This window comes from Equus asinus, chromosome 5, assembly GCF_041296235.1.
Source record: "Equus asinus isolate D_3611 breed Donkey chromosome 5, EquAss-T2T_v2, whole genome shotgun sequence".
NCBI lineage: Eukaryota > Metazoa > Chordata > Mammalia > Perissodactyla > Equidae > Equus > Equus asinus.
The window spans coordinates 27,523,492-27,544,794 of record NC_091794.1 but is presented as its reverse complement, the minus strand read 5'-3'; the positions used below and the strand labels follow the sequence as shown (position 1 = coordinate 27,544,794).

Here is a 21,303-nt window from a genome sequence, read left to right as displayed (position 1 = left end):
GTGGTTAAGTTCCTGTGCTCCGCTGCGGCAGCCCAGGCTTTCGCTGGTTCAGATCCTGGGCATGGACGTGGCACTGCTCGTGAGGCCACGTTGAGGCAGCATCCCACATGCCACAACTAGAAGGACCTGCAACTAAGATATACAACTATGTGCTGGGGCGATTTGGGGCAATAAAGCAGGAAAAAAAAAACGATTGGCAACAGTTGTTAGCTGAGGTGCCAATCTTTAAAAAAAAAAAACAAATTTGGAAATTAATTGTTTTCCTTTTTACCTGAAGAATTTAGTGTTTTTTTTTTTTTTTATGGGGAACCTATGTATACCTACTCAGAAATATGTTTAAATGATGTTTAAGGCCCAGTCGTTTGTACAGCAGAACACTTTAGAAAGGCATAGAGATGAATGTTAAACAAAAAGTAATTATTTACAATGGGTATATCAGCTTTAAGAAAAATACCAATTGACCATACAATCCACATCACACTTCTTGGTATTTACCCAAATGAGTTGAAAACTTATATCCATGTGAAAATCTGCACACAGGTTTTTATTCATAATTATCAAAGGTTGGGAAGTCAAATTGTCTTTCAGTAGATGAATGGATAAATAAACTGTGATACATCCAGACCATGGAATGTTATTCAATGCTAAAAAGAATTGAAAAGATGTGGAGGAACCTTAAATGCATATCATTAAGTGAAAGAGGCCAATCTGAGAAGGCTACATACTATATGCTTCCAACTGAAACATTCTGGAAAAGGCAAACTATGGAGACAATATCAGTGGTTGCCAAGGATTAGAGAAGAGGGAGGGATGAATAGGTGGAGCACAGAGGATTTTTAGGTCAATGAAACTATTCTGTGTGATACTGTAATGGTAGATACATGTCATTATACATTTGTTAAAACCTGTAGAACGTACAGCACCAAGAGTGAACCCTAATGTAAACTGTGAACTTTGGGTAATAATGATGTGTCAGTGTAGTTTCATCAGTATACAAATGTAAATTCTGGTGGTGATTGTTGATAACGGGGAGGCTAGGCGTTTGTCGGGTCTGAGGTTAAATGAGAACTCTGTACTTTCCACTCAAGTTTGCTTTGAACCTAAAACTTTTCTAAAAAATAAAGTCTGTTATAAAAACAAAATTGATGTCTTAATATAGATTAGATTGGCTGTGGTTTAAAGAACTAAATAAGTGAAATTTGTTATATGAGCTCTTTATAAATAGGAAGTATGTCGCATTCATCTTTCTAGCTTCTATGTAGCGTCATGATTCTTAGATGTCTTTTGTCAAGGACAAGTAGGTAAAAAGAAAGAAATTTCACAAGCCTTAATATATGTATTTTTAATATATTCAAACAGGTTTTAAAGTTAACCTTTAAAATAATGTGTTAGTAACAGTGCTGAAGAGTGCTCATGGGGTCAGGACAGGAGATTCAGCCTGTACAGCATTTTTGCCCTGTGTTTATTTTCACACAGTGTTTGTTTCATGAGAATTGTACTTCATACATCTTATCACAACTGTATTTCAGTAATCAATTTGGTAATGATTTGTTTAATATCAACTACTAAACCATAAGCTTCACAAGAGCTGGTAGTACAGGATGTGTGTTTTCTTCTCTTGTATCCCGGAGCCTAGTGAATCGGGTAAAATCTAGGAATTTAGAAATCAGGTAAAAAGGTGAATGCCCTTAGTAAATTCTTGTTGAATGAATAAATAAATGTTATATATGTGCTTATTTTTATTTAATCTGATGATGGCTACACGGAAGTTTGGAGCTTCTAAATACAGTTTGGCTAATGTAAATTTCCCAAGCCATTTTTATATAGAACAATGTCTTAAAAATTAACAAGTCTACATTACAGGATTCTGTAAAATCACATATATTTCAAAAATAATTCAAAGCCCCCTGTGAAAAAATTGAGGTGTATATATTCTTACACATGTGAACAACTTAAATTCTTATCGTTAAAATTTGAGTTAGTATAATTTTCCCTAAAGATCTTTACTGTGTTATTCTTTGTACTTCCTGGTACTCTTATTTAGATAACATTTTCAGTCCTCCATTTTTATATCAAAATTTAGAACTTTGATAAAGGCAAAAATAGTTGTTCAGACCATGTGGAGAACAGTAGCCTACGATTATCACCTTATTTAACAAACTTTAAATAAACCAACTGATGTGATAATTTTACAGGCATATGCAAATCAATCAACAAAGACTGGAACTATTTTGTGCAAGTGTCAACCAACTGGCTATGACATCTGGAAGTAGTGGAATTTTAGCAGAAGCCTAAAGACAACTTCTTCTGCCCCTAGATACGTTTTTTAACCAACGTTTCTCCCTCACCCGTTAACAGGAATCCTGCCTGTTCGTTCTTTATCCTTTTATAAACCCCCGTTTGGTCCCATTTCTGAACAATATTTTCAGTGTTTATGAAATCTAAACTGTGAATATTGACTCAGCCAGCTCTGGAGTGTGAAGAAATTACTGTTATGACAGAATGGGACCAGTTGATTGCCTTACAAACTTTTTGTTGATCCTGAGAAAAATAACTGGAGATTGTGATCTGGGATTTGAATCAAAACAGATCCCAGCCTCGTTTTTCTGTATTTAACTCTGACTAGTCTTGGTAGAGCCATGTAATGTATCAGAGTTGTAACTTGAAAAAAAAATTAGTTTGAAAGTATTTTGAAAGAGGAAAAACAAACAAGATGCATACCAATCTTAGGAATTGATTGCTTCAGCTATATTAAATGCCAAAGCAGGATTTTGGAGCAGGGGCAATAAAAACAACAAAAATCATATCATTTTAGTCAAAATTTGTTCAGTTATAAGAACATAGCTTTATTATATAGGCCTTTTTTGTAAAAATATTTTAAAGAATGCTAGATGAAACTTGAAATTTCCATAAATATTTCTTGTTTGTTGTTTTTTTTTTTTTTAAAGATTTTATTTTTTTCCTTTTTCTCCCCAAAGCCCCCGGTACATAGTTGTATATTCTTCGTTGTGAGTCCTTCTAGTTGTGGCATGTGGGACGCTGCCTCAGTGTGGTTTGATGAGCAGTGCTATGTCCACGCCCAGGATTCGAACCAACGAAACACTGGGCCGCCTGCAGCGGAGCGCGTGAACTCAACCACTCAGCCACGGGGCCAGCCCCTCTTGTTTGTTTGTTAATTTTCACTTCCATGTTTTTTTGGGAAGAGTTACTCATTTTTATTATCATGGACTAAGCATTGCAACGGAATTAAACCAACTGTAGTTAATAAAAACTAGCCTAAGTGTCTTGAAATCATTTTCTGTTTCCTTCACCAACCTAATCAGCTTTTTTTGCGAGAGTCAACAAAGTATAGCCTGTAGGCCAAATCCAGCCTGCCTCCTGTTTGTGTAAATAAGGTTGTATTGGAACACAGCCATGCCTGTTTGTGTATTGCCTATGGCTACTTTCACACTGCTACAGCACAGTTGGGCAGTTGCAAAAGAAACTGCCTGGCCCATAGAGTCTAAAATATTTATTATCTGCCCCTTTTCAGAAAATATTTGCTAACCCTTGACTCAGGATTGATGAAGTATTCTCTTTCTTTTCTGAGATGTTATATATTGTCTTTGCAGTTAAATATAATAGTAACGATAAAGACAAAATAAAACTCTTTATGAACTATTTTAAAGAGATAGTGTAGGATACTGGTTGAGCATTCATTTAGAGGATAGTGGCCTGGGTCTAAATCTCTTTTCTGCCATTTATTGAGACAAATTACCTCAGTCACTGATCCTCTCTTTCCTTCACCTGTAGAAAATAGGCATGAAAATGTTATCTGCATCAAGATTTAGTGAGAATTAAATGACACTGTACATGTGACACCTTTATTATAATATCTGACGTCAGTAAGGTATACCTGTCATCATCATCATCATTTTCATCGCCACTCCCATGACCACCACCAGCATCATCATTGGTTCCACAAAATATTCTGGCCTTTTAAGCGAGAAATCTGGAGATATGGAGAAGCAACCTAATTATAAAATGATAAACAATTATGTTTTAGCCAGAGGATTGGTTCTTGACAGGTTCCAGCCAAGAAAACAGAAACCATAGCAATTATTTTAACAGAGAACATAATATGGAGGTTGGTTAAAAAGGAATTAGAGAACTGAAAAGGAAGAATGGGAGCACCAAGGTAAAACACAGGAAGCAACTACCACTTGGATTGGGACCTAGGGACCAAGTTAAGGTTAGTAGAACCTAGAAGTTTGGAGGAAAGGCACCACAGGTTTTAAATATGAGCTGTAAGTGTGATTTACTTCCTACTATAGTTTAAAAAGGAAAGAGATGAAAATCTTTTGAGCAAATGTCCTTGGGCAAGACATATTTATTTTAAAATAGGACATTATTAGGCAATTAGCTATTGCTAGATAGAGAACAGCTTGAAACTGGCAATTTTTGGCATTTTTATGTTTGAAACTTCTGTTCTAAGGTTGTTAAATGGTGGAACATCTTGAACACCTTCTAATTGGTAGTGACTGCCCAAGCACACAGAAAGAATCTTTTAGCAATGTTTGCTATGTATACAGCATGGAAGGGGGTGGAGGGAGGGATGGATGTACACAATTTATTCCCTGAGTCATTTTATCATTTTAGAGTGCTGGTAAAATCACTGTCTTTTCGTAATCACATAATTTCATTCATCCAACAAATATATTTTAAATACTTCCTTTGTGCTAGGTACTATTCTGGGCACTGGGCCTATTGGAGTGAATAGAACAAGAATCCTTACTCTTATAGAGCTTATATTAAGTGGGGAAAGGACAGATAATAAACATAATTAACTAAAATATGTAGTATGCTGGGAAAAAAGTACAAAGATAAGACAATAGGAAATGTATATATTTGTGAGCATGTGGCAGGACATTGATAGGATAACCAAGAGGGGCTTCAAGTGAAAGATGACATTTGAGTAAAGACATGAAAGAAGTTAGGGAATTGAGCCATGTGAATATCTGGGGCAAGAATATTCTAGGCAGAGGAATGGTAAGTAAAAGACTGAGGCCAGAGCATGTTTAGGATATTTGGGGAAAACAGGGAGGTCAGTATGGCTAAAACACTAAGTGGAAGGAGAGTAGTAGAAGACAATTTCAGGAAGGCAACAGGGGCCTGAATCATTAGGAACTTGTAGAAGAATGAATAGAATAGGGTAAATGTGTGATTACCAGAAGGCCTTAAGGGCCCGTTGTAGGTTAATAATCACAAAGTCCGTGGTTGTACATGTTTCTCTAGCCACATTCTGATAAAATCTGGTTAAAAAAAGCATATTGCAGTTGGTAGTTTCATACCTGTTTGTTAATTATGTAACTATATCTTTAAATCCAGGTTTTAGGTCTGCTTACTTCAGATTTTTAGTGGTGGTTAGCTCCTCCTTCTTCCAATACAAAATGACTAGCTGAATACTGATAGAATATCATCTTTTCATAATGAGGGATGATAAACGTTAACTAAATGTGTGTCTTGAGTCTTGCAAGCAGAAATAGATTCATACGCTAGATGATCTGTCTGTATGAACTAGCAAATTTGCACCCATGTTTCTATAATAGGATTGTTAATCACTAGGTCTGTTTTCCTATCTCCCCTTTGTTATTTTAAAGTTAAAAATTTGTATTTGAACATCCTTAGTGATTTGTTAAAAAACATATCTAGTTTTATTGATGTTTGCTTCTAAGATAATTATGACATGGATGTCATATGCAGCTGGTTCCAATAACATGTTTTCGTTTTCCACCAGTTTATATCGAAGGTACCTGTTTGCAGTAACTAAGGCAAAAAGGGCATTTGAATCAAATAAGAATTGGTTTTAAGCAATGAAAAGCACTTTTATTGTGAAGATACTGGACCCCTGTTGAGTACAGTGATCCCCAAGCAGAGTTTTGATAAATCCGTTCTGCTGTATCTTATCCTTCTGTAAACACGCAAAGGCTTGCAGGTTTTTCCTGGTTTCTCCTTCCCTCTTAGATAGCTTCTTTGAAATTTGACCAGGGAAATAGGTCTCATTACAGCACAGCACATCTTTAAACAGAGGAACTTGAATTAAGAGTGTTAATTATGTCATAAAAAACAAAATAAGGGGCCAACCCAGTGGCATAGTGATTAAGTTCGAGCACTCCGCTTTGGCGGCCTGGGGTTTGCGGGTTCGGATTCCGAGTGCAGACCTACACACCACTCATCAAACCATGCTGTGGTGGCATCCCACATACAAAACAGAGGAAAATTGGCACAGATGTTGGCTCAGTGGCGATCTTCCTCAAGCAAAAAAGAGGAAGATTGACAACGAGATGTTAGCTCAGGGATAGTCTTCCTCACCAAACAAACAAACAAACAAACAAAACCCATACAAAATAAGGTCCTTATTGACCAACTGTGGCATGAGGGTGATTACTTTTCCTTATTATCTAAGATGTTGATAACAAAATATTTGCTAATTCGTGTTTCATTTTCCCTAAATGTGGTATAAATTTATTGAGACCTTATTGAATTGAGCTCAGTTTACCTCATTCATGTAACATGCTAATGTAAGATGTAAATAATTATTAATTACCAGGTTGTATGGTTTCAGTTATCTTCAGAGTTTCATCTTATGCTATGAAGATCATTTTAATAAGTAATTTAGTGAGAAAGAAATTTAAAAATGTATTCCTATAACCTTGCAAATCTTTTATGCTTAGGCCTAACTGACTATAATGTAAGAGGTAATTTTTAGTGTCTATTGTTGGTGTTATTCTTAATAGTTCTTCCTTGCTCCTGACGTCTCATCAGTCGCCTGATACACCAATTCTGCATTCAAAATCTATCTTGATTTGATTACTTCTGTCCACTTTCACCATCACCACCATTTGGTTTAAGCCACTGATCACCTCTTAGCTGGATTATTCTGGCAGCTTCCTAATTGTCTCTTCCTGTATCAGTCACGATATGAATATGAATCAATCAGGATTCATATGCACATGTAAAAACCACTTTAGCTATTTTAAGCAGAAAGGGATTTAATAAAAGTACGCACATGTACATTTTTTTCATTTATTGTTTGGTGAATGGAAGTGAAAGAGGTGGTACGTAGTCATAAATGTAGATTTGCAGTGCACATTATGCACATGGCTGTACCTAATGAGGCTTCAGATCATTTTTATGAAAATCTGTTGTTTTAAAAGCTAATTTCATAATTTTAAGGTCTTACATTAAATGTAAAATGTAAAGCTATGGAGAAAATTGGAAGAATCTCTAAAAACAAGTTTAAAAATTTTTCAAAAAGCTGTCAATAATATAAATAAAAGTACTTTTAAAATATATACAATCCAGTTATTTTACAGGAATATACAGTTTTCTGCAGTGTTCTTTGAGACAGTGTTAATATTATAGCCTCTGTTGTCATGGAAACAAGTCTCCGAAGGCAGCCTCAGAGGCTAATGATTCCATGGTGTTGCTATGGATAGAAACAACTGAGACTGTTGTTAGTCACATGGACAAGATTGAAAAAAAACAAAACTCTTTCGAGCTGATCTTATTGAGTGATACAAATGGAGCAGGAAAAGGATAATGGCATAATAGTCACTATCCTCTAATGAAATATGTGTATAAGATTTTTCAAGTTTAAAAATGCTTGTATTGAATTCCTCCTTTTCTGTAATAACCCAAATGTAGTGGTTACTGTATATTGCTGCCTCATTATTTATATTAGAATCTTAAGTATGACATTTTCCAATTTAGAACCTTCTTATATATAAGAACTTATATATTTAGAACTTTCTTCTTATATAGCTCCCCAGAATTTTACCATGCTTTAAGTCGTGTGCTCAAAATATCCCCTTATCTGTTCATTTTATTCTGTTATCAGCTCTAACATCTATGCTGCTCCTCGTCATTCACCCTTCATTTGATTATCTGTTATTTGTGTAGCGCTGTATTTTTGTTTTATATGAACTAAATGAATTATTTTGTTGTTCTATAATTCTTTGTTACCTGAATTGATTATCAGCTGTGGCTAGGAAATTGTGTGTGTTGAAATGCTATTTATTTTTGAAGACTTTCTCAACAGTTTTTGCCTTTATTGAGGAAGAGGCAGGGGCATGTGTTCTTTTTCAAAGTACTTGCTCAGTGCCCTATAGGGAGTAGGGTTGATTAAGATGGTGTTAAGTTGTTTTAGGATTTTTAAAGGATTGTGTTCAGATCCTTACCTAAAGGAGATAGATTTTAGAAGAGGCTCAGAGCCAAGGTTACAGTGAGGTTTAAATGTAATATTAAAGGATTTATAGTTTATCATAAAGGGTTTTGGAGAGTAGCTGCCCAGTGGAGGAAATTTTGGGGCTTGGCCTTGAAATTTGATGTAAGCATGTAGCTTTCCCTTATTTTTATATTAAAGTGGATTATTAATTAGCTAATATCTGACCCTATTAAAGAAGCATGAGGAAACTTTTGGAGGTGATAGGTAAGTCTGTTACCTTGATTGTGGTGATGGTGTCGTGTGTGTATGCATATGTGTGTCCAAACTCATCAAATGGTATACTTTAAATCTGTGCAGTTTTTGTATATCAGTTATACCTCAATAAAGCTGTTTAAAAAAATAATAAAACTGAAATTATAAAAAATAGTAATGAACTTTTTAGACTTTCTTGTCTTTGATACTTTCAATGACTATGACTACAGCCAGTTATTTTGTAGAGTATGACTCAATTTGGGTTTGTCTGATGTTTACTGATTACGTTCAAGTTGTGCATCTTTGATAGGAATATTGCAGAAGTGTTGAATTCTTATTACATCCTATCAGGTAGCATATGATTTTGACTTGTCCCATTCCTGGCAATGTTAACGTTAATCAGGATAGTATCTGCTGGATTTCTTCACTGTAATTAGTAAATGTTTTTAGGGGAGATACATGTGTGTCTGTCCCATTCACACTTTCATCCACTTGAATGAGATGGAAAGTTCATTTAGCAGCAGTTTATGTTAAACAGCAGTTGCTGTTAAAATGGACATTTTAACATCCATTGATGTTTCTTGAATGAATTATTACTATGATGATTGCCAAATGATTTTGTAATTCCATCATTCCTTGAAAATTTTTTAGTTGGCATACTTCTGTAAGGAAATGCTTTCCCTTCTCTCTATTCTTTTATTCTTCTAATTATTTCTATCAGTATGGACTCTTGGAATCGTGTTTTATTCAGTGTGTTTTATGCCGTTGTTATCATTATTTATTTTGAGGCTCAGCTTGTTCCCACCCAGTCTGACAGATGAGAGCCCTTCAAGCCGACTCCACTGTCCTTTGTCATGCCCTCATTATCCCTTGAGCACTTCCTTATTTTCTGGCACAGTAGGATGTTCTAAGCTCCTATTGTGCTTGCTTAGCTCTAGCACTGAAATCAACCATTTCTCCTGTTTTCTTTTAATTACAAAATAGATATTTAGAAACCATGATCTGAGTGCTAGGGATGTTCATACTATTGAGTTGTTACTCCTGTCAGGTCTTCTCTGTGGACAGAGCTAGGGAATACATGTACATATAAACATATAAATATATTTATGTCTATATTTCTGTATCTATCTATATATTGAAAACCATGCACTCATACCAATACCTTCAGTTCTAGTCTAAAACCACAGGTTTCATGCAAATTTTCTCTTTCCATATTTGTAACTCCCTTCTCTGACATGAAGAACCTTGCTCCCGTTATCCTTTATATATTTATTTATTGGATCAAAGTCCCCTACATGTAACCAATCTCCTGGCATTATTGCTGCTGTTGATGGATGCCCTCCTCACGCCGCTCAAGCTCCAACAGATCCCCCTCTTACTCCACTGAGGCCCCTACACTTCACACCAGACTGCTGCTACCACTACATAGATATTCTCTGCGTCACGCTTGGCTTCCAACAAAACATATCAGGCTGCTGCCACACTCTGCCCATCTGAACACCCTTCTTTTCTGCTTGGGCTCTGCTGCCACCCCTCCACTCCTGCATACAGGTGCTCTCCACACCTGGCTTGGCATCAGCAACCTATTAAAGAAGTCTTTGACCTCTTAAAGAAGGTCATGATGATATTCTATCATTATCTTCCAGAAACCTAATTTTTGTATTTCTCTCAATTATGTCAGCAAACCGTCTTAAGTATGGTGTTAGGTAGGGATGAGGATTCACTTCATTTTCCACGTGTATACCCAGCTGATGCAGCAGCATTTCTTATAACACTGTCTTTTCCTCACGGTTTGTCATAAATCAGGAGTCAGAGCCTCTGGGTTTTCAAACATTTTTAAAAAGTCATGTGAGTATTCCACTGAAAATTGGTTAGCATTTAAGTTATTCATTTTAGGCTCATAATATGGAATTCAACTTTTTTTTCTATAGGAACTATGTAAATGGTGACTGGAAATCCCAAGCCAGGCCCACAGAGGCTTTATTCATAATGTCCTTTTTTTTAATTGTAAAATATACATAATATAAAATTTACCATTTTTAAGTATACACTTAATTCAGTGCCATTAAGTACATTCACAATGTTGTGCAGCCATTGCCACTGTCCAACTTCAGATGTTTTTCCTGGTCCCAAACTGGGAAGTGGTTTAGACTGGAAATGAAAGGGCAGGAGGGAGAGATCCAATGGCTTAGTTAGCTTAGAACGATTATTGTGAAATGTATTTTCAGTTTATTTTCCAGACAATGAGATGGTAAAAGATCATAATAATTGTTTTTGTTTTAATATGAACAGATCTCGCATTCCTCATCCTGCATTATAAATCACTCTGTATTCATTGTTAACAGTTGGAAAAGTAGAATTCAAAAAAAAGAGGCTGGGGGGAAAAGCTGCTCATAATCCTGCCCCTGAAGGTTAACTTTTCGAACATTTCTTTCCATTTTTTTTACACAAGTTTTATCTTCTCTTTTTTACTAAATGTCATGTCATGTACTGTTCTTACAGATGATCTTTAATTGTTGCATAATATTTAATCTTATATAATTATTGTTATTTACTTAGTGATTCCAACACCTTTGCATATTTAGGTGGTTCCACATTTTCCAAAATAAAAACAATACTCAAGAGCACATATTAAGAGTATTTAAACATTTGCTTTAAAAATTATTCCCTTAGGGTAGATTTCCAGGATTACTAAATCAAAGAGTTTGGACGTTTTTAAGGCTATAGATAATTACTGCTAAGTAGCTTTTTTGTAAAGTTCATATGAATTTATACGTCCAGCAGCAATGTGAGAGGACCTTTTTCCAGGCATTAAAATTTTTTTTTGAGTTTTTTTTATTGTGGTAAAAGATATATAACATAAAGTTTACCATTTTAACCAGTTCAGCTGTACAGTTCTGTGGCATTAATTACATTCCCAATATTGTGCAACCATCACCACTATTTCCAAAACCTTTTCATCATCTCAGACAAATTCTGCAACAATTAAGCAACTCTGTAACCATAACTTCCACGCTCCTTTCTCCCCAACCCCTAGTAACTTCTAATCTGTTTTCTATCTCTGTGAATTTAACTGTTCTAAATATTTCATGTAAGTGGAATCATACAATGTTGTCCTGTTGTGTATGGTTAATTTCACTTAGCATAATGTTTTCACGATTTATCCATATTGTGGCATATATCAGAATTCTATTCCTTTTTATGGCTAAATAATATCCATTGTGTATATATACACTGCATTTTGTTTATCCATTCATCTATTGATGGACACTTGGGTTGTTTCCACCTTTTGGCTGTCATGAATAATGCATCATTGAATATTGGCGTAAAGTATCCAAGTTCCTGTTTTCGGTTCTTTTGAGTATATGGTTAGGACTAGCAGTGTGGGGTCATATGATAATCCTATGGTTAGTTTTTTGGGGAACCACCAAACTGTTTTCCATGGTGGCTACACCATTTTCCATTCCCACCAGCAGTTTTTGAGGATTCCAGTTTCTGTGCATCTACACCAACACTTGTTACTTGCTGTTTTTGTTTTCCCTTTTTTATTACAGCTTCCTAGTAGGTGTGAAGTGATATATAATGGTAACTTTGATTTGCATTTCCCTAATGAATAATGATACTGAGTTTCTTCTCATGTACTTATGGCCATTTGTATATCTTTTTTGGAGAAGTGTGTATTCAAGTCCTTTGCCCATTTTTTAATTGGCTTTTTGTTGCTAAGTTGTAGGAGTTCTCTATATATTCTAGACATTAAACCCTCATCAGATGTATGATTTGCAAAGATTTTTTTCCATTTTATAGGTTATCTTTTCACTTTCTTGATAATGCCCTTTGGTGCACAAGAGGTTTTAATTCTGATGAAGTCCAATTGATTTTTTCATTTAGGCTTTTGATTTTTTTATTGAAGAATCCATTGTCAAATCCAAGGTCGTGTAGATTTGTCTCTGTGTTTTCTTCTAAAAGTTTTATGGTTTAGCATTTATATTTAGGTCATTGATTAATTTCCAGTTAGTTTTTGTGTATGATATGAGGTAGTCATTTAACTTCATTTTTTTATGTCTGAATATCCACTTGTCCTAGCACCATTGTTGAAGAGATTCCATACATTTTTGGTAAATCTTGATTGATTGATTTGATAGACAAAAAGGGTCAACATTGTAATTTTATTTTGTATTTCTTTATCAGTGAGGAAAAGCATGGTTTCAAGTTTAGCAATTTTTTTCTTCCTGTTTTGATTTGTCTCTTTTAATGCACATTGGCCTCTTATGGATTTAATTTTAATGTTTTTCTTACATGTAAGATATGTCATTGGTATAGCAAATATTTATGAATTAATACAGCTTGTAGGGATTGGGACTTGTTACAAACACCTTTTCTCTGTTCTAGTTCCCACTTCTTTTTTCATTTTTTCCAGAATATATCTGACACGTAATAGATACTCAATGTATGTTGGTTGAATTAATGGCTTTCCTGGAAGATTTAAGGCAGGTTATTACAGTTCATGATAGTAGAGGTTGATAGCACAGATTATTTAAAATGTTATAGATTCAATTTTGAAGTCCTTTGAATCTTTTGTCTGTGGATTTGTAGGCCCCAATTACCTACCCGGTGGGCTAATAAATTTATTTTTGATCCTTTGAATACAAGGAGGAAAGTAGTCAAATATATTCTGAATGCTAGAAAAATACTTGGTAGTCTATGAAGAAAGTGTCCTGTCTCCTAGAGGAAGAATATTAGAAGTCATTATCTTTTATTATTTTCATTTAAACATCTAAATAGTCACTCCTTTTAACTACAGAGTCATTAAAATTATTATTGGTAGTATAATTATTCCTAGAGTAATTTCTGGAGAGCATTTTCTCATTTAAATTGAAGTAATATATTAGTATTTTACCTGTTTCTCAATTATTTTGGAAAACTATAATTTATCTTTATGACGAAACTTTGTTATGTGTTTCCCTTTTATTTTGGTGTCTTTTCTGATTTTTTGTCGTTGATGATTTTTAGCCAACAGAAGCTGTACCTCCCTCTTCTCCCACTGCCCCTGTGATCCCTGTCCTGCCAGTCCCTGCTGAGAGTACTGTCATCCTACCCACCACACCACAGGTTTTTATTAGTTTCTTTTTTCTTTATGAAAATTTCATTTGCTTTTAATGTTTCATTTGTGTTCTTTTCAAACTGTTTTAACTATTTCTTTGTTTAATTTGGTTATTCACTTTGGGTTTCAATTTGTATTTTTAGAGAATTAAATATTGGGGATTTAATATAAAAGGGATTCAGTATTTGCCATTTTATTCGGCTGTGTATGAAATAGGACACATTCTGAACTTCATAATATTGAACCCCCTTAGATTTGTTATCATGCCTTTTGTACTTATAAATCTGTTTGGGATAGTTTTTAAATAATTTTGCTTTAGGAAATTTTATTTTCTAAAGATAATAAAAATCATTGTCCTCCTGATCCTGTACTGATGTGTCATTTTATGTAGCATTTTGTTTCCCAATATATATCTGTCTTCTTTGGAAATAGTCATCTTTCTGTCATTTGGTTAGATAACATACTTTATTAGTTAAAAATAATAGCTGATGTATATAAAGTATATGGGAATTCTTTGTGCTATCTTTGCAACTTTTCTATAAATCTAAAACTATTCTAAAATAAAAAGTTTGTTTTTGAAAAGTTGATGTGTAACAGTCAAAAAGTAAAATGAGATAGTAGCCAAATGTCAGCAAATCTGAACATTTTTAGCTTTCAGAGCTTTAGCAGTTCCCAGGGATGGCTTATTAAGACATTAACTGCTCTACTAAGAGAGTTATCCAAAGTCAAAATAATGGTAGTGTTATTAAGTATAATAATGATGATCTGTGGTGTGAAAGATCTCATTCTCGTTTAAAGTGTAGAAAATGCACTTTAAGGTATTTTTACTATTATTGATCTGTAGCAAAAATCTAGGTAAAAATAGTACGTTTGCTGTGTAAATGCAGTTTCAAAATAAGTCCCATTAGGGAAAAAAATGGGATATCAACTATGATGACTCACGTCCCAGTGCCCGTCTTCTCTCCAAAAAAATGAAAATCAATAGGAACATCATACAAAATAGGATTCTGAGGGAATTACAGGTATTACACTGAAGAGTTCAATCTGTGTTATTATGTTACTACTTCTATATAATTTTTTTTTAAAAGATTTTATTGTTTTCCTTTTTCTCCCCAAAGCCCCCCGGTACATAGTTGTATATTCTTAGTTGTGGGTCCTTCTAGTTGTGGCATGTGGGATGCTGCCTCAGTGTGGTTCAATGAGCAATGCCATGTCCGGGCCCAGGATTCGAACCGACGAAACACTGGACCGCCTGCAGCGGAGTGCGCGAACTTAACCACTCGGCCACGGGACCAGCCCCACTTCTATATAATTTTTGACCCTTTATGAAAATCATTAAAAGTTAAATCATTGTAAATCCACCAAGAATTGAATAAATCTAGATGGATGTTTTCTCTGTATTGCAGAGAAGACATTGAATTTATAAATAAAATATAAATGCTAAGTAATCAGCCTAAGGGTTATTGTAATAATATAACATCTTTCCAAGTATCTAGAATTTAGTAGTACAATATTTTTTAAAGTAGGAGATTTGAAAGTTTATTTTGCTCTTGTCACTTCAATTCATCTTTTGGTGTTAAAATAGTTTTCTAGAATCCTTTGAAATTTTGTAGTAGTTTCTATTCTTACATTCGGTAGGGAACCTATCCTTTCTTGTTCAGAGTTCTCAGATTTATTTCCAGGTGTCCCTAACTTAGCATCACACTACACTTGGAAATTGTTGAGATGTGGCATAGCCTGTAGTTATAAATAAAGGTTGCAGAGTCAGATTGATCTGGTTTGGAATTCTGGTCCTACCACTTACTGGCTGTGTAACTGAGCTGTGTAACTTAACCACACTGAGCTTCTGTTTACTCATGTGTAACACTGAAGATAATAGTAGTACTAACTTGAGATGTTTTACAATGATTGAAAGAATAGTAGCGCTTGTGCAGCTGGCATATGATCTTGACTATTCGTATTATTTAGTGTTATTATTTCATGTTTCTTTGAGACGGTAAACCAAGGAACAAGTTGAAAAAACAAATGAGAATATGTGCACAAGAGAAAGGCTTATTTATTCCAGGTAACCTCATTTTGGGTTTTAAATACACTAAAAAATTTTTTGTAGGGTAGTTTAATAATTTATCTTGTATTATCTGGGAAACCTATGGATGTGCCTCATTTTCCAGGATAAGTAAGTGTGTTCCTGATTAATTGAGCATAATATATACATTGTAAAATTAGTATAACTGATTAAAATGTTTGTCCCCAAATAAATTTTGTTTATTTATTTATTTTGAGGAAGATTAGCCCTGAGCTAACATCTGCTGCCAATCCTCCTGTTTTGCTGAGGAAGATTGGCCCTGAGGTAACATGTGTACCTGTCTTCCTCCATTTTTTATGTGGGATGCCTGCCACAGCGTGGCTTCTTGATAAGTGGTGCGCAGGCCCACACCCAGGATCCGAACCTGCAAACCCTGGGCTCCCAAAATAGAGTGCACAAACTTAACTGCTATGCCACTGGGCTGGTGCCCCCAAATAAATTTTGAAATCCATCCTTAAAATATAACCCAATTTTGGGGCCAGCCTGGTGGCATAGCAGTTAAGTTCGCACGTTCCATTTCTCGGCAGCCCAGGGTTCACCGGTTCGGATCCTGGGTGCGGACATGGCACTGCTTGGCAAAAGCCATGCTGTGGTAGGCGTCCCACGTATAAAGTAGAGGAAGACGGGCGTGGATGTTAGCTCAGGGCCAGTCTTCCTCAGCAAAAAGAGGAGGATTGGCAGTGGTTAGCTCAGGGCTAATCTTCCTCAAAAAAAGAAAAAACCCCATTTTAACTTTTTAAGTGGATATAATATTTCTTCTAAGGATCTACTACTTTACATTTTAGATACATCAGGATGTAATAGGAATAGAAGCAGACGACACAAGATTCAGAGTCTAGTCCTGCCTTTGTGACTCAAACAAGTTAGTTAACCTCTCTGAGTTTTATACTCTCTTCATCTATTAAAATATGGAATAATGTCTTCCTGACTACCTCATAGTGGGTTTGAGGATCAGGCAAATTAGACATGCAGATAGCTAGGTAGATAATTTATTTTTAATTTTTCATTTTTATTTTTTTGGTGAGAAAGATTTGCCCTGAGCTAACATCCATTGCCAATCTTCCTCTTTTTTTTTTTTTTTTTTGCTTGAGGAAGATTAGCCCTGAGCTAATATCATTGCCCATCTTCTATTTTGTATGTGGGCTGCCTCCACAGCATGGCCAATGAGTGGGGTAGGTCCGCACCCAGGATCTGAACCTGCAAACCCGGGCCGCCAGCACTGAGCTTGTAGAACTTTAACCACTCTGCCACAGACGGGCCCCTAGGTAGATAATTTTTAAAAAAAAATAAATATTGTCTTTCATTATTTATAGAACTTTTATACTTTTTAGAGTTCTTTTATATTAATCATGTCATTTAAATTTTATGAAAGCCTTCTACAGTAGGAATTATTATGCTTATTATACAGAGTGGTACAAAGAAAGATATGTTGAATGACTGCTTGAAGTTGCAGAAGGAGCATGGACTTTACAGTGAGATGTGACTCTACCTCTTCCTGGCCTCACCACTTCTGACTATGTGTTGGTGGGGAAATTACTGAGTTTCTCAGAGCCTCAGTTTCTCCCCATAGAAACTGAACAAATAGATGAATAACAGATGCTAGTTCTTCCTACTGGAGACGTAATCATATAATCTCTATGAGACTGACCTATTAAATATACAGGCTTATTTCCACCCCAGAGTAACTACTCTGCTTTCAAACCAGATGCTGTAGACCTCTATTTCTTTATTTTATTTTTTTTGTATTATTTTCACATCATTTCAGACTTACAGAAAGTTGCAAGAATAGTACAAACAAATTTCATATACCCTTACCCACATTGCCGAATTGTTAATATTTTTACTTACCACATCTGCTCAATCATTTCTCTTTGTACATAATTGAGTATGATATTATTATTTTTGTGAGCCTTTTAAAGGAAGTTTTACTCGTGTGTCCCTTTTACCCCTAAATACAGTCATTCATCATTTAATGTTGGAGATAACCTTCTGAGAAATGCATCATTTAGGAGATTTCGTCGTTACGCAAACATCGTAGAGTGTATTGCACAAACCTAGATGGTATAGCCTACTAAACACCTAGGCTGTATGGTACAAATCTTATGGGACCGTCATCTATACAGTTCATCATTGACCAAAATGTCATTACGCAGCACATCACTGTGCTAATGTTTTATAAAACTAAATATTTTTTCCTAAGAATAAAAATATTACCATAGTTCAATGAGCTAAATCAGAAAATTAACATTAATATAATACTATTATCTAATCTACAGACCTTAGTCATGTTTTGCCAATTGCCCCAGTAATGTTCTTTATAGGAAGAACAAAAACAAGTCCTTTGGTCAGTCCAAGGCCATACATTGCAGTTAATTTTCATAACACTTTAGTCTCCTTTAATCTGGATTAGCTCCACAGTCTGTCTGTCTTTCATGAGTATGGCATTTATGGGATAACAGGCTAGTTATTTTGTAAATATACTTTAATTTGTGTTTGATGCATTTTTGTAATTTGAGGTCATATTTTTCCAAATATTTTATTGTGTTGAAATATACATAATGTAAAATTTACCATGTTAACCATTTTTAAGTTTATAGTTCAGTGGTATTAAGTACATTCATATTGTTGTGCAACCATCACCATCATCCATCTGCAGAACTCTTTTCACCTTCAAAACTGAAACTCTATACCCATTAAATGATCACGCCCCATTCCTCCCTTTCCCCAAACCCTGGCAACCACCATTCTACTTTCTGTCTCTACGATTTTGACTCCTCTAAGAACCTCATGTAAGTGGAATCATATAGTATTGGTCTTTTTGTGGCTAGTTTATTTCACTTAGCATAATGTCCTCAAGGTTCACCCATGATCAAACATATGTAGCATCAGAATTTCCTTTCTTTGAAGACAAATAATATCCCATTTTATGGATATACCACATTTTGCTTATCCATTCATCCATCAGTGGACACTTGGGTTGCTTCCCCATTTTAGCTATTGTGAGTAATCCTGCTATGAATGCAGGTGTACAAATACCTCTTTGAAGCCCTGCTTTCAATTCTTTTGAGTATATACCCAAAAGAGGAATTACTGTGTCATATGATAATTTTATTTTTGGGGAGAACCACCAGACTGTTTTCTGCAGTGGGTATATCATTGTATATTCACACCAACAGTGCACCATGATTCCAATTTCTCCACATCCTCACCAACACTTGTTATATTCTGTTTTTATGATAGTAGCCAGCCTTATGGGTGTGAGGTGGTATCTCATTGTAGTTTTGATTTGCAGCTCCCCAATGATTAGTGATGTTGAGCATCTTTTTGTGTGCTTATCGACAATTTGTATATCTTCTGTGGAGATGTCTATTGAAGTCCTTTACCCATTTTTGAATTGAGTTGTTTGTTTTTTGTTGTTGAGTTTTAAGAGGTCTCTGTATATTCTGGGTATTAATTCCTTATCAGATAAATGATTTGCAAATACTTCCCCCCATTCTGCAGGTTGCCTTTCTACTCTGTGGATAGTGTCTTTTGATGCACAAAATTTTTAATTTTCAGGAAGTTCAAACTGTCTGTATTGTTTTTGTTGCCTGTGCCTTGGATGTTATTTATATCCAATGAATCATTAACAAATCCATTGTCTTGCAGCTTTTACTCTATGTTTTCTTCACAGAGTTTTATAGTTTTAGGTCTTTTATTTAGGTTATGGATCTGTTTTAACTTGATTTTTGTATATGGTTTAGGTAAGGGTCCAGCTTCATTCTTTTGCATGTGGATATCCAGTTTTCCCAGCACCATTTGTTGAAAAAAACTGTCTTTTCCCCTTGAATGGTCTTGACACCCTTGTCGAAAATAATTTGACTATATATGTGGGGATTTGTTTCTGGACTCTATTCTGTTCCCTTGGTCTCTGCGTCTGTCTTTATGCCAGTACCAAACTGTTTTGATTACTGTAGCTCTATAGTAAGTTTTCAAATGAAGAAGTGTGAGTCGTCCAGCTTTGTTCTTTTCAGGATTATTTTGCCTGTTCAGGTGCCTTGGGATCCCATATAAATTTTAGGATCGGTTTTTCTATTTCTGCAGAAAATATCACTGGGATTTTGATAGGGATTGGATTTTAGATCTGTAAGTTGCTTTGGACAATATTAACATCTTAACAATATTGTCTTCCAATCCATGAACATGGAATGTGTTTCCATTTATTTCTGTCTTCTTTAATTTCTTTCAGCTATGTTTTGTAGTTTTCATTGTGTAAGTTTTTCACCTTGTTGGTTAAGTTTATTTCTAATTATTTTATCTTTTTGATGCTATTGTAAATGGAATTATTTTTGTGATTGCCTTTTCAAATTGTGCTTAGGAATACAACTGATTTTTGTGTGTTGACTGTATCCTGCTACTTTGCTGAATTGGTTTATTAGTTCTGACAGGTTGTTTTGTTTTGTTTTGTTTTTTTTACTTTTTATTAAGATTATGGTAGTTTACAACCTTGTGAAATTTCAGTTGTACATTATTTTCAGTCATGTTGTAGGTGCACCACTTCATCCTTTGAGCCCACCCCCTATCCCCCCTTTCCCCGGTGACCACCAGTCAGTTCTCTTTGTCTATATGTTAACTTCCATATATGAGTGGAGTCATACAGAGTTCGTCTTTCTCTGTCTGGCTTATTTCACTTGACATAATACCCTCAAGGTCCATCCTTGTTGTTGTGAATTGGACGATTTTATCCTTTTTTATGGCTGAGTAGTATTCCATTGTATATATATACCATAGCTTCTTTATCTAATCATCAGTTGATGGGCACTTAGGTTGTTTCCACGTCTTGGCTATTGTAAATGATGCTGCAGTCAACATAGGGGTGCATGGGACTTTTGGAATTGCTGATTTCAAGTTCTTTGGATAGATACCCAGTAGTGGGATGGCTGGGTCATATGGTATTTCTATTTTTAATTTTTTGAGAAATCTCCATACTTTTTTCCATAGTGGCTGCACCAGTTTGCATTCCCACCAACAGTGTATGAGGGTTCCTTTTTCTCCACAACCTCTCCAACATTTACCACTTTTTGTTTTGGTTATTTTTGCCATTCTCCCAGGCGTAAGGTGGTATCTTAGTGTAGTTTTGATTTGCATTTCCCTGATGATTAGTGATGATGAGCATCTTTTCATGTGTCTATTGGCCATCCATAGATCTTCTTTGGAGAAATGTCTGTTCATGTCTCCTGCCCATTTTTTGATCGGGTTGTTTGATTTTTTGTTGTTGAGTTGTGTAAGTTCTTTATTCTGGAGATTAACCCTTTGTCGGATATATAACTTGTAAATATTTTTTCCCAATTAGTGGGTGGTTTTTTTGTTTCAATCCTGTTTTCCCTTGGCTTGAAGAAGCTCTTTAGTCTGATGGAGTCCCATTTGTTTATTCTTTCTATTGTTTCCCTTGTCTGAGAAGACATGGTGTCTGAAAAGATCCTTTTGATACTGATGTCAAAGAGTGTACTGCCTATATTTTCTTCTAGAAGCCTTATGGTTTCAGGTCTAATCTTTAGGTCTTTGATCCATTTTGAGTTTATTTTGGTGAATGGTGAAAAAGAATGGTCAATTTTCATTCTTTCACATGTGGCTTTCCAGTTTTCCCAGCACCGTTTGTTGAAGAAAGTTTCTTTTCTC

At 35.1% G+C, this 21,303-nt stretch overlaps 1 protein-coding gene across 18 annotated transcripts in view; it reads left to right on the top strand.

The window, feature by feature from the left end:
* Positions 1-21,303, top strand: part of DLG1 (discs large MAGUK scaffold protein 1) — a 256,957-nt gene that overhangs the window by 120,474 nt on the left and 115,180 nt on the right. For 9 of the 18 annotated variants that reach the window (XM_070509126.1, XM_014868119.3, XM_070509130.1 and 6 more), the window contains one exon: positions 13,469-13,567. The exons of the other annotated variants lie outside the window; for them this stretch is intronic. In XM_070509126.1, coding sequence (XP_070365227.1) covers positions 13,469-13,567 — 99 coding nt within the window. The remainder of the gene's footprint in view (positions 1-13,468; positions 13,568-21,303) is intronic. 18 annotated transcript variants of the gene reach the window in all.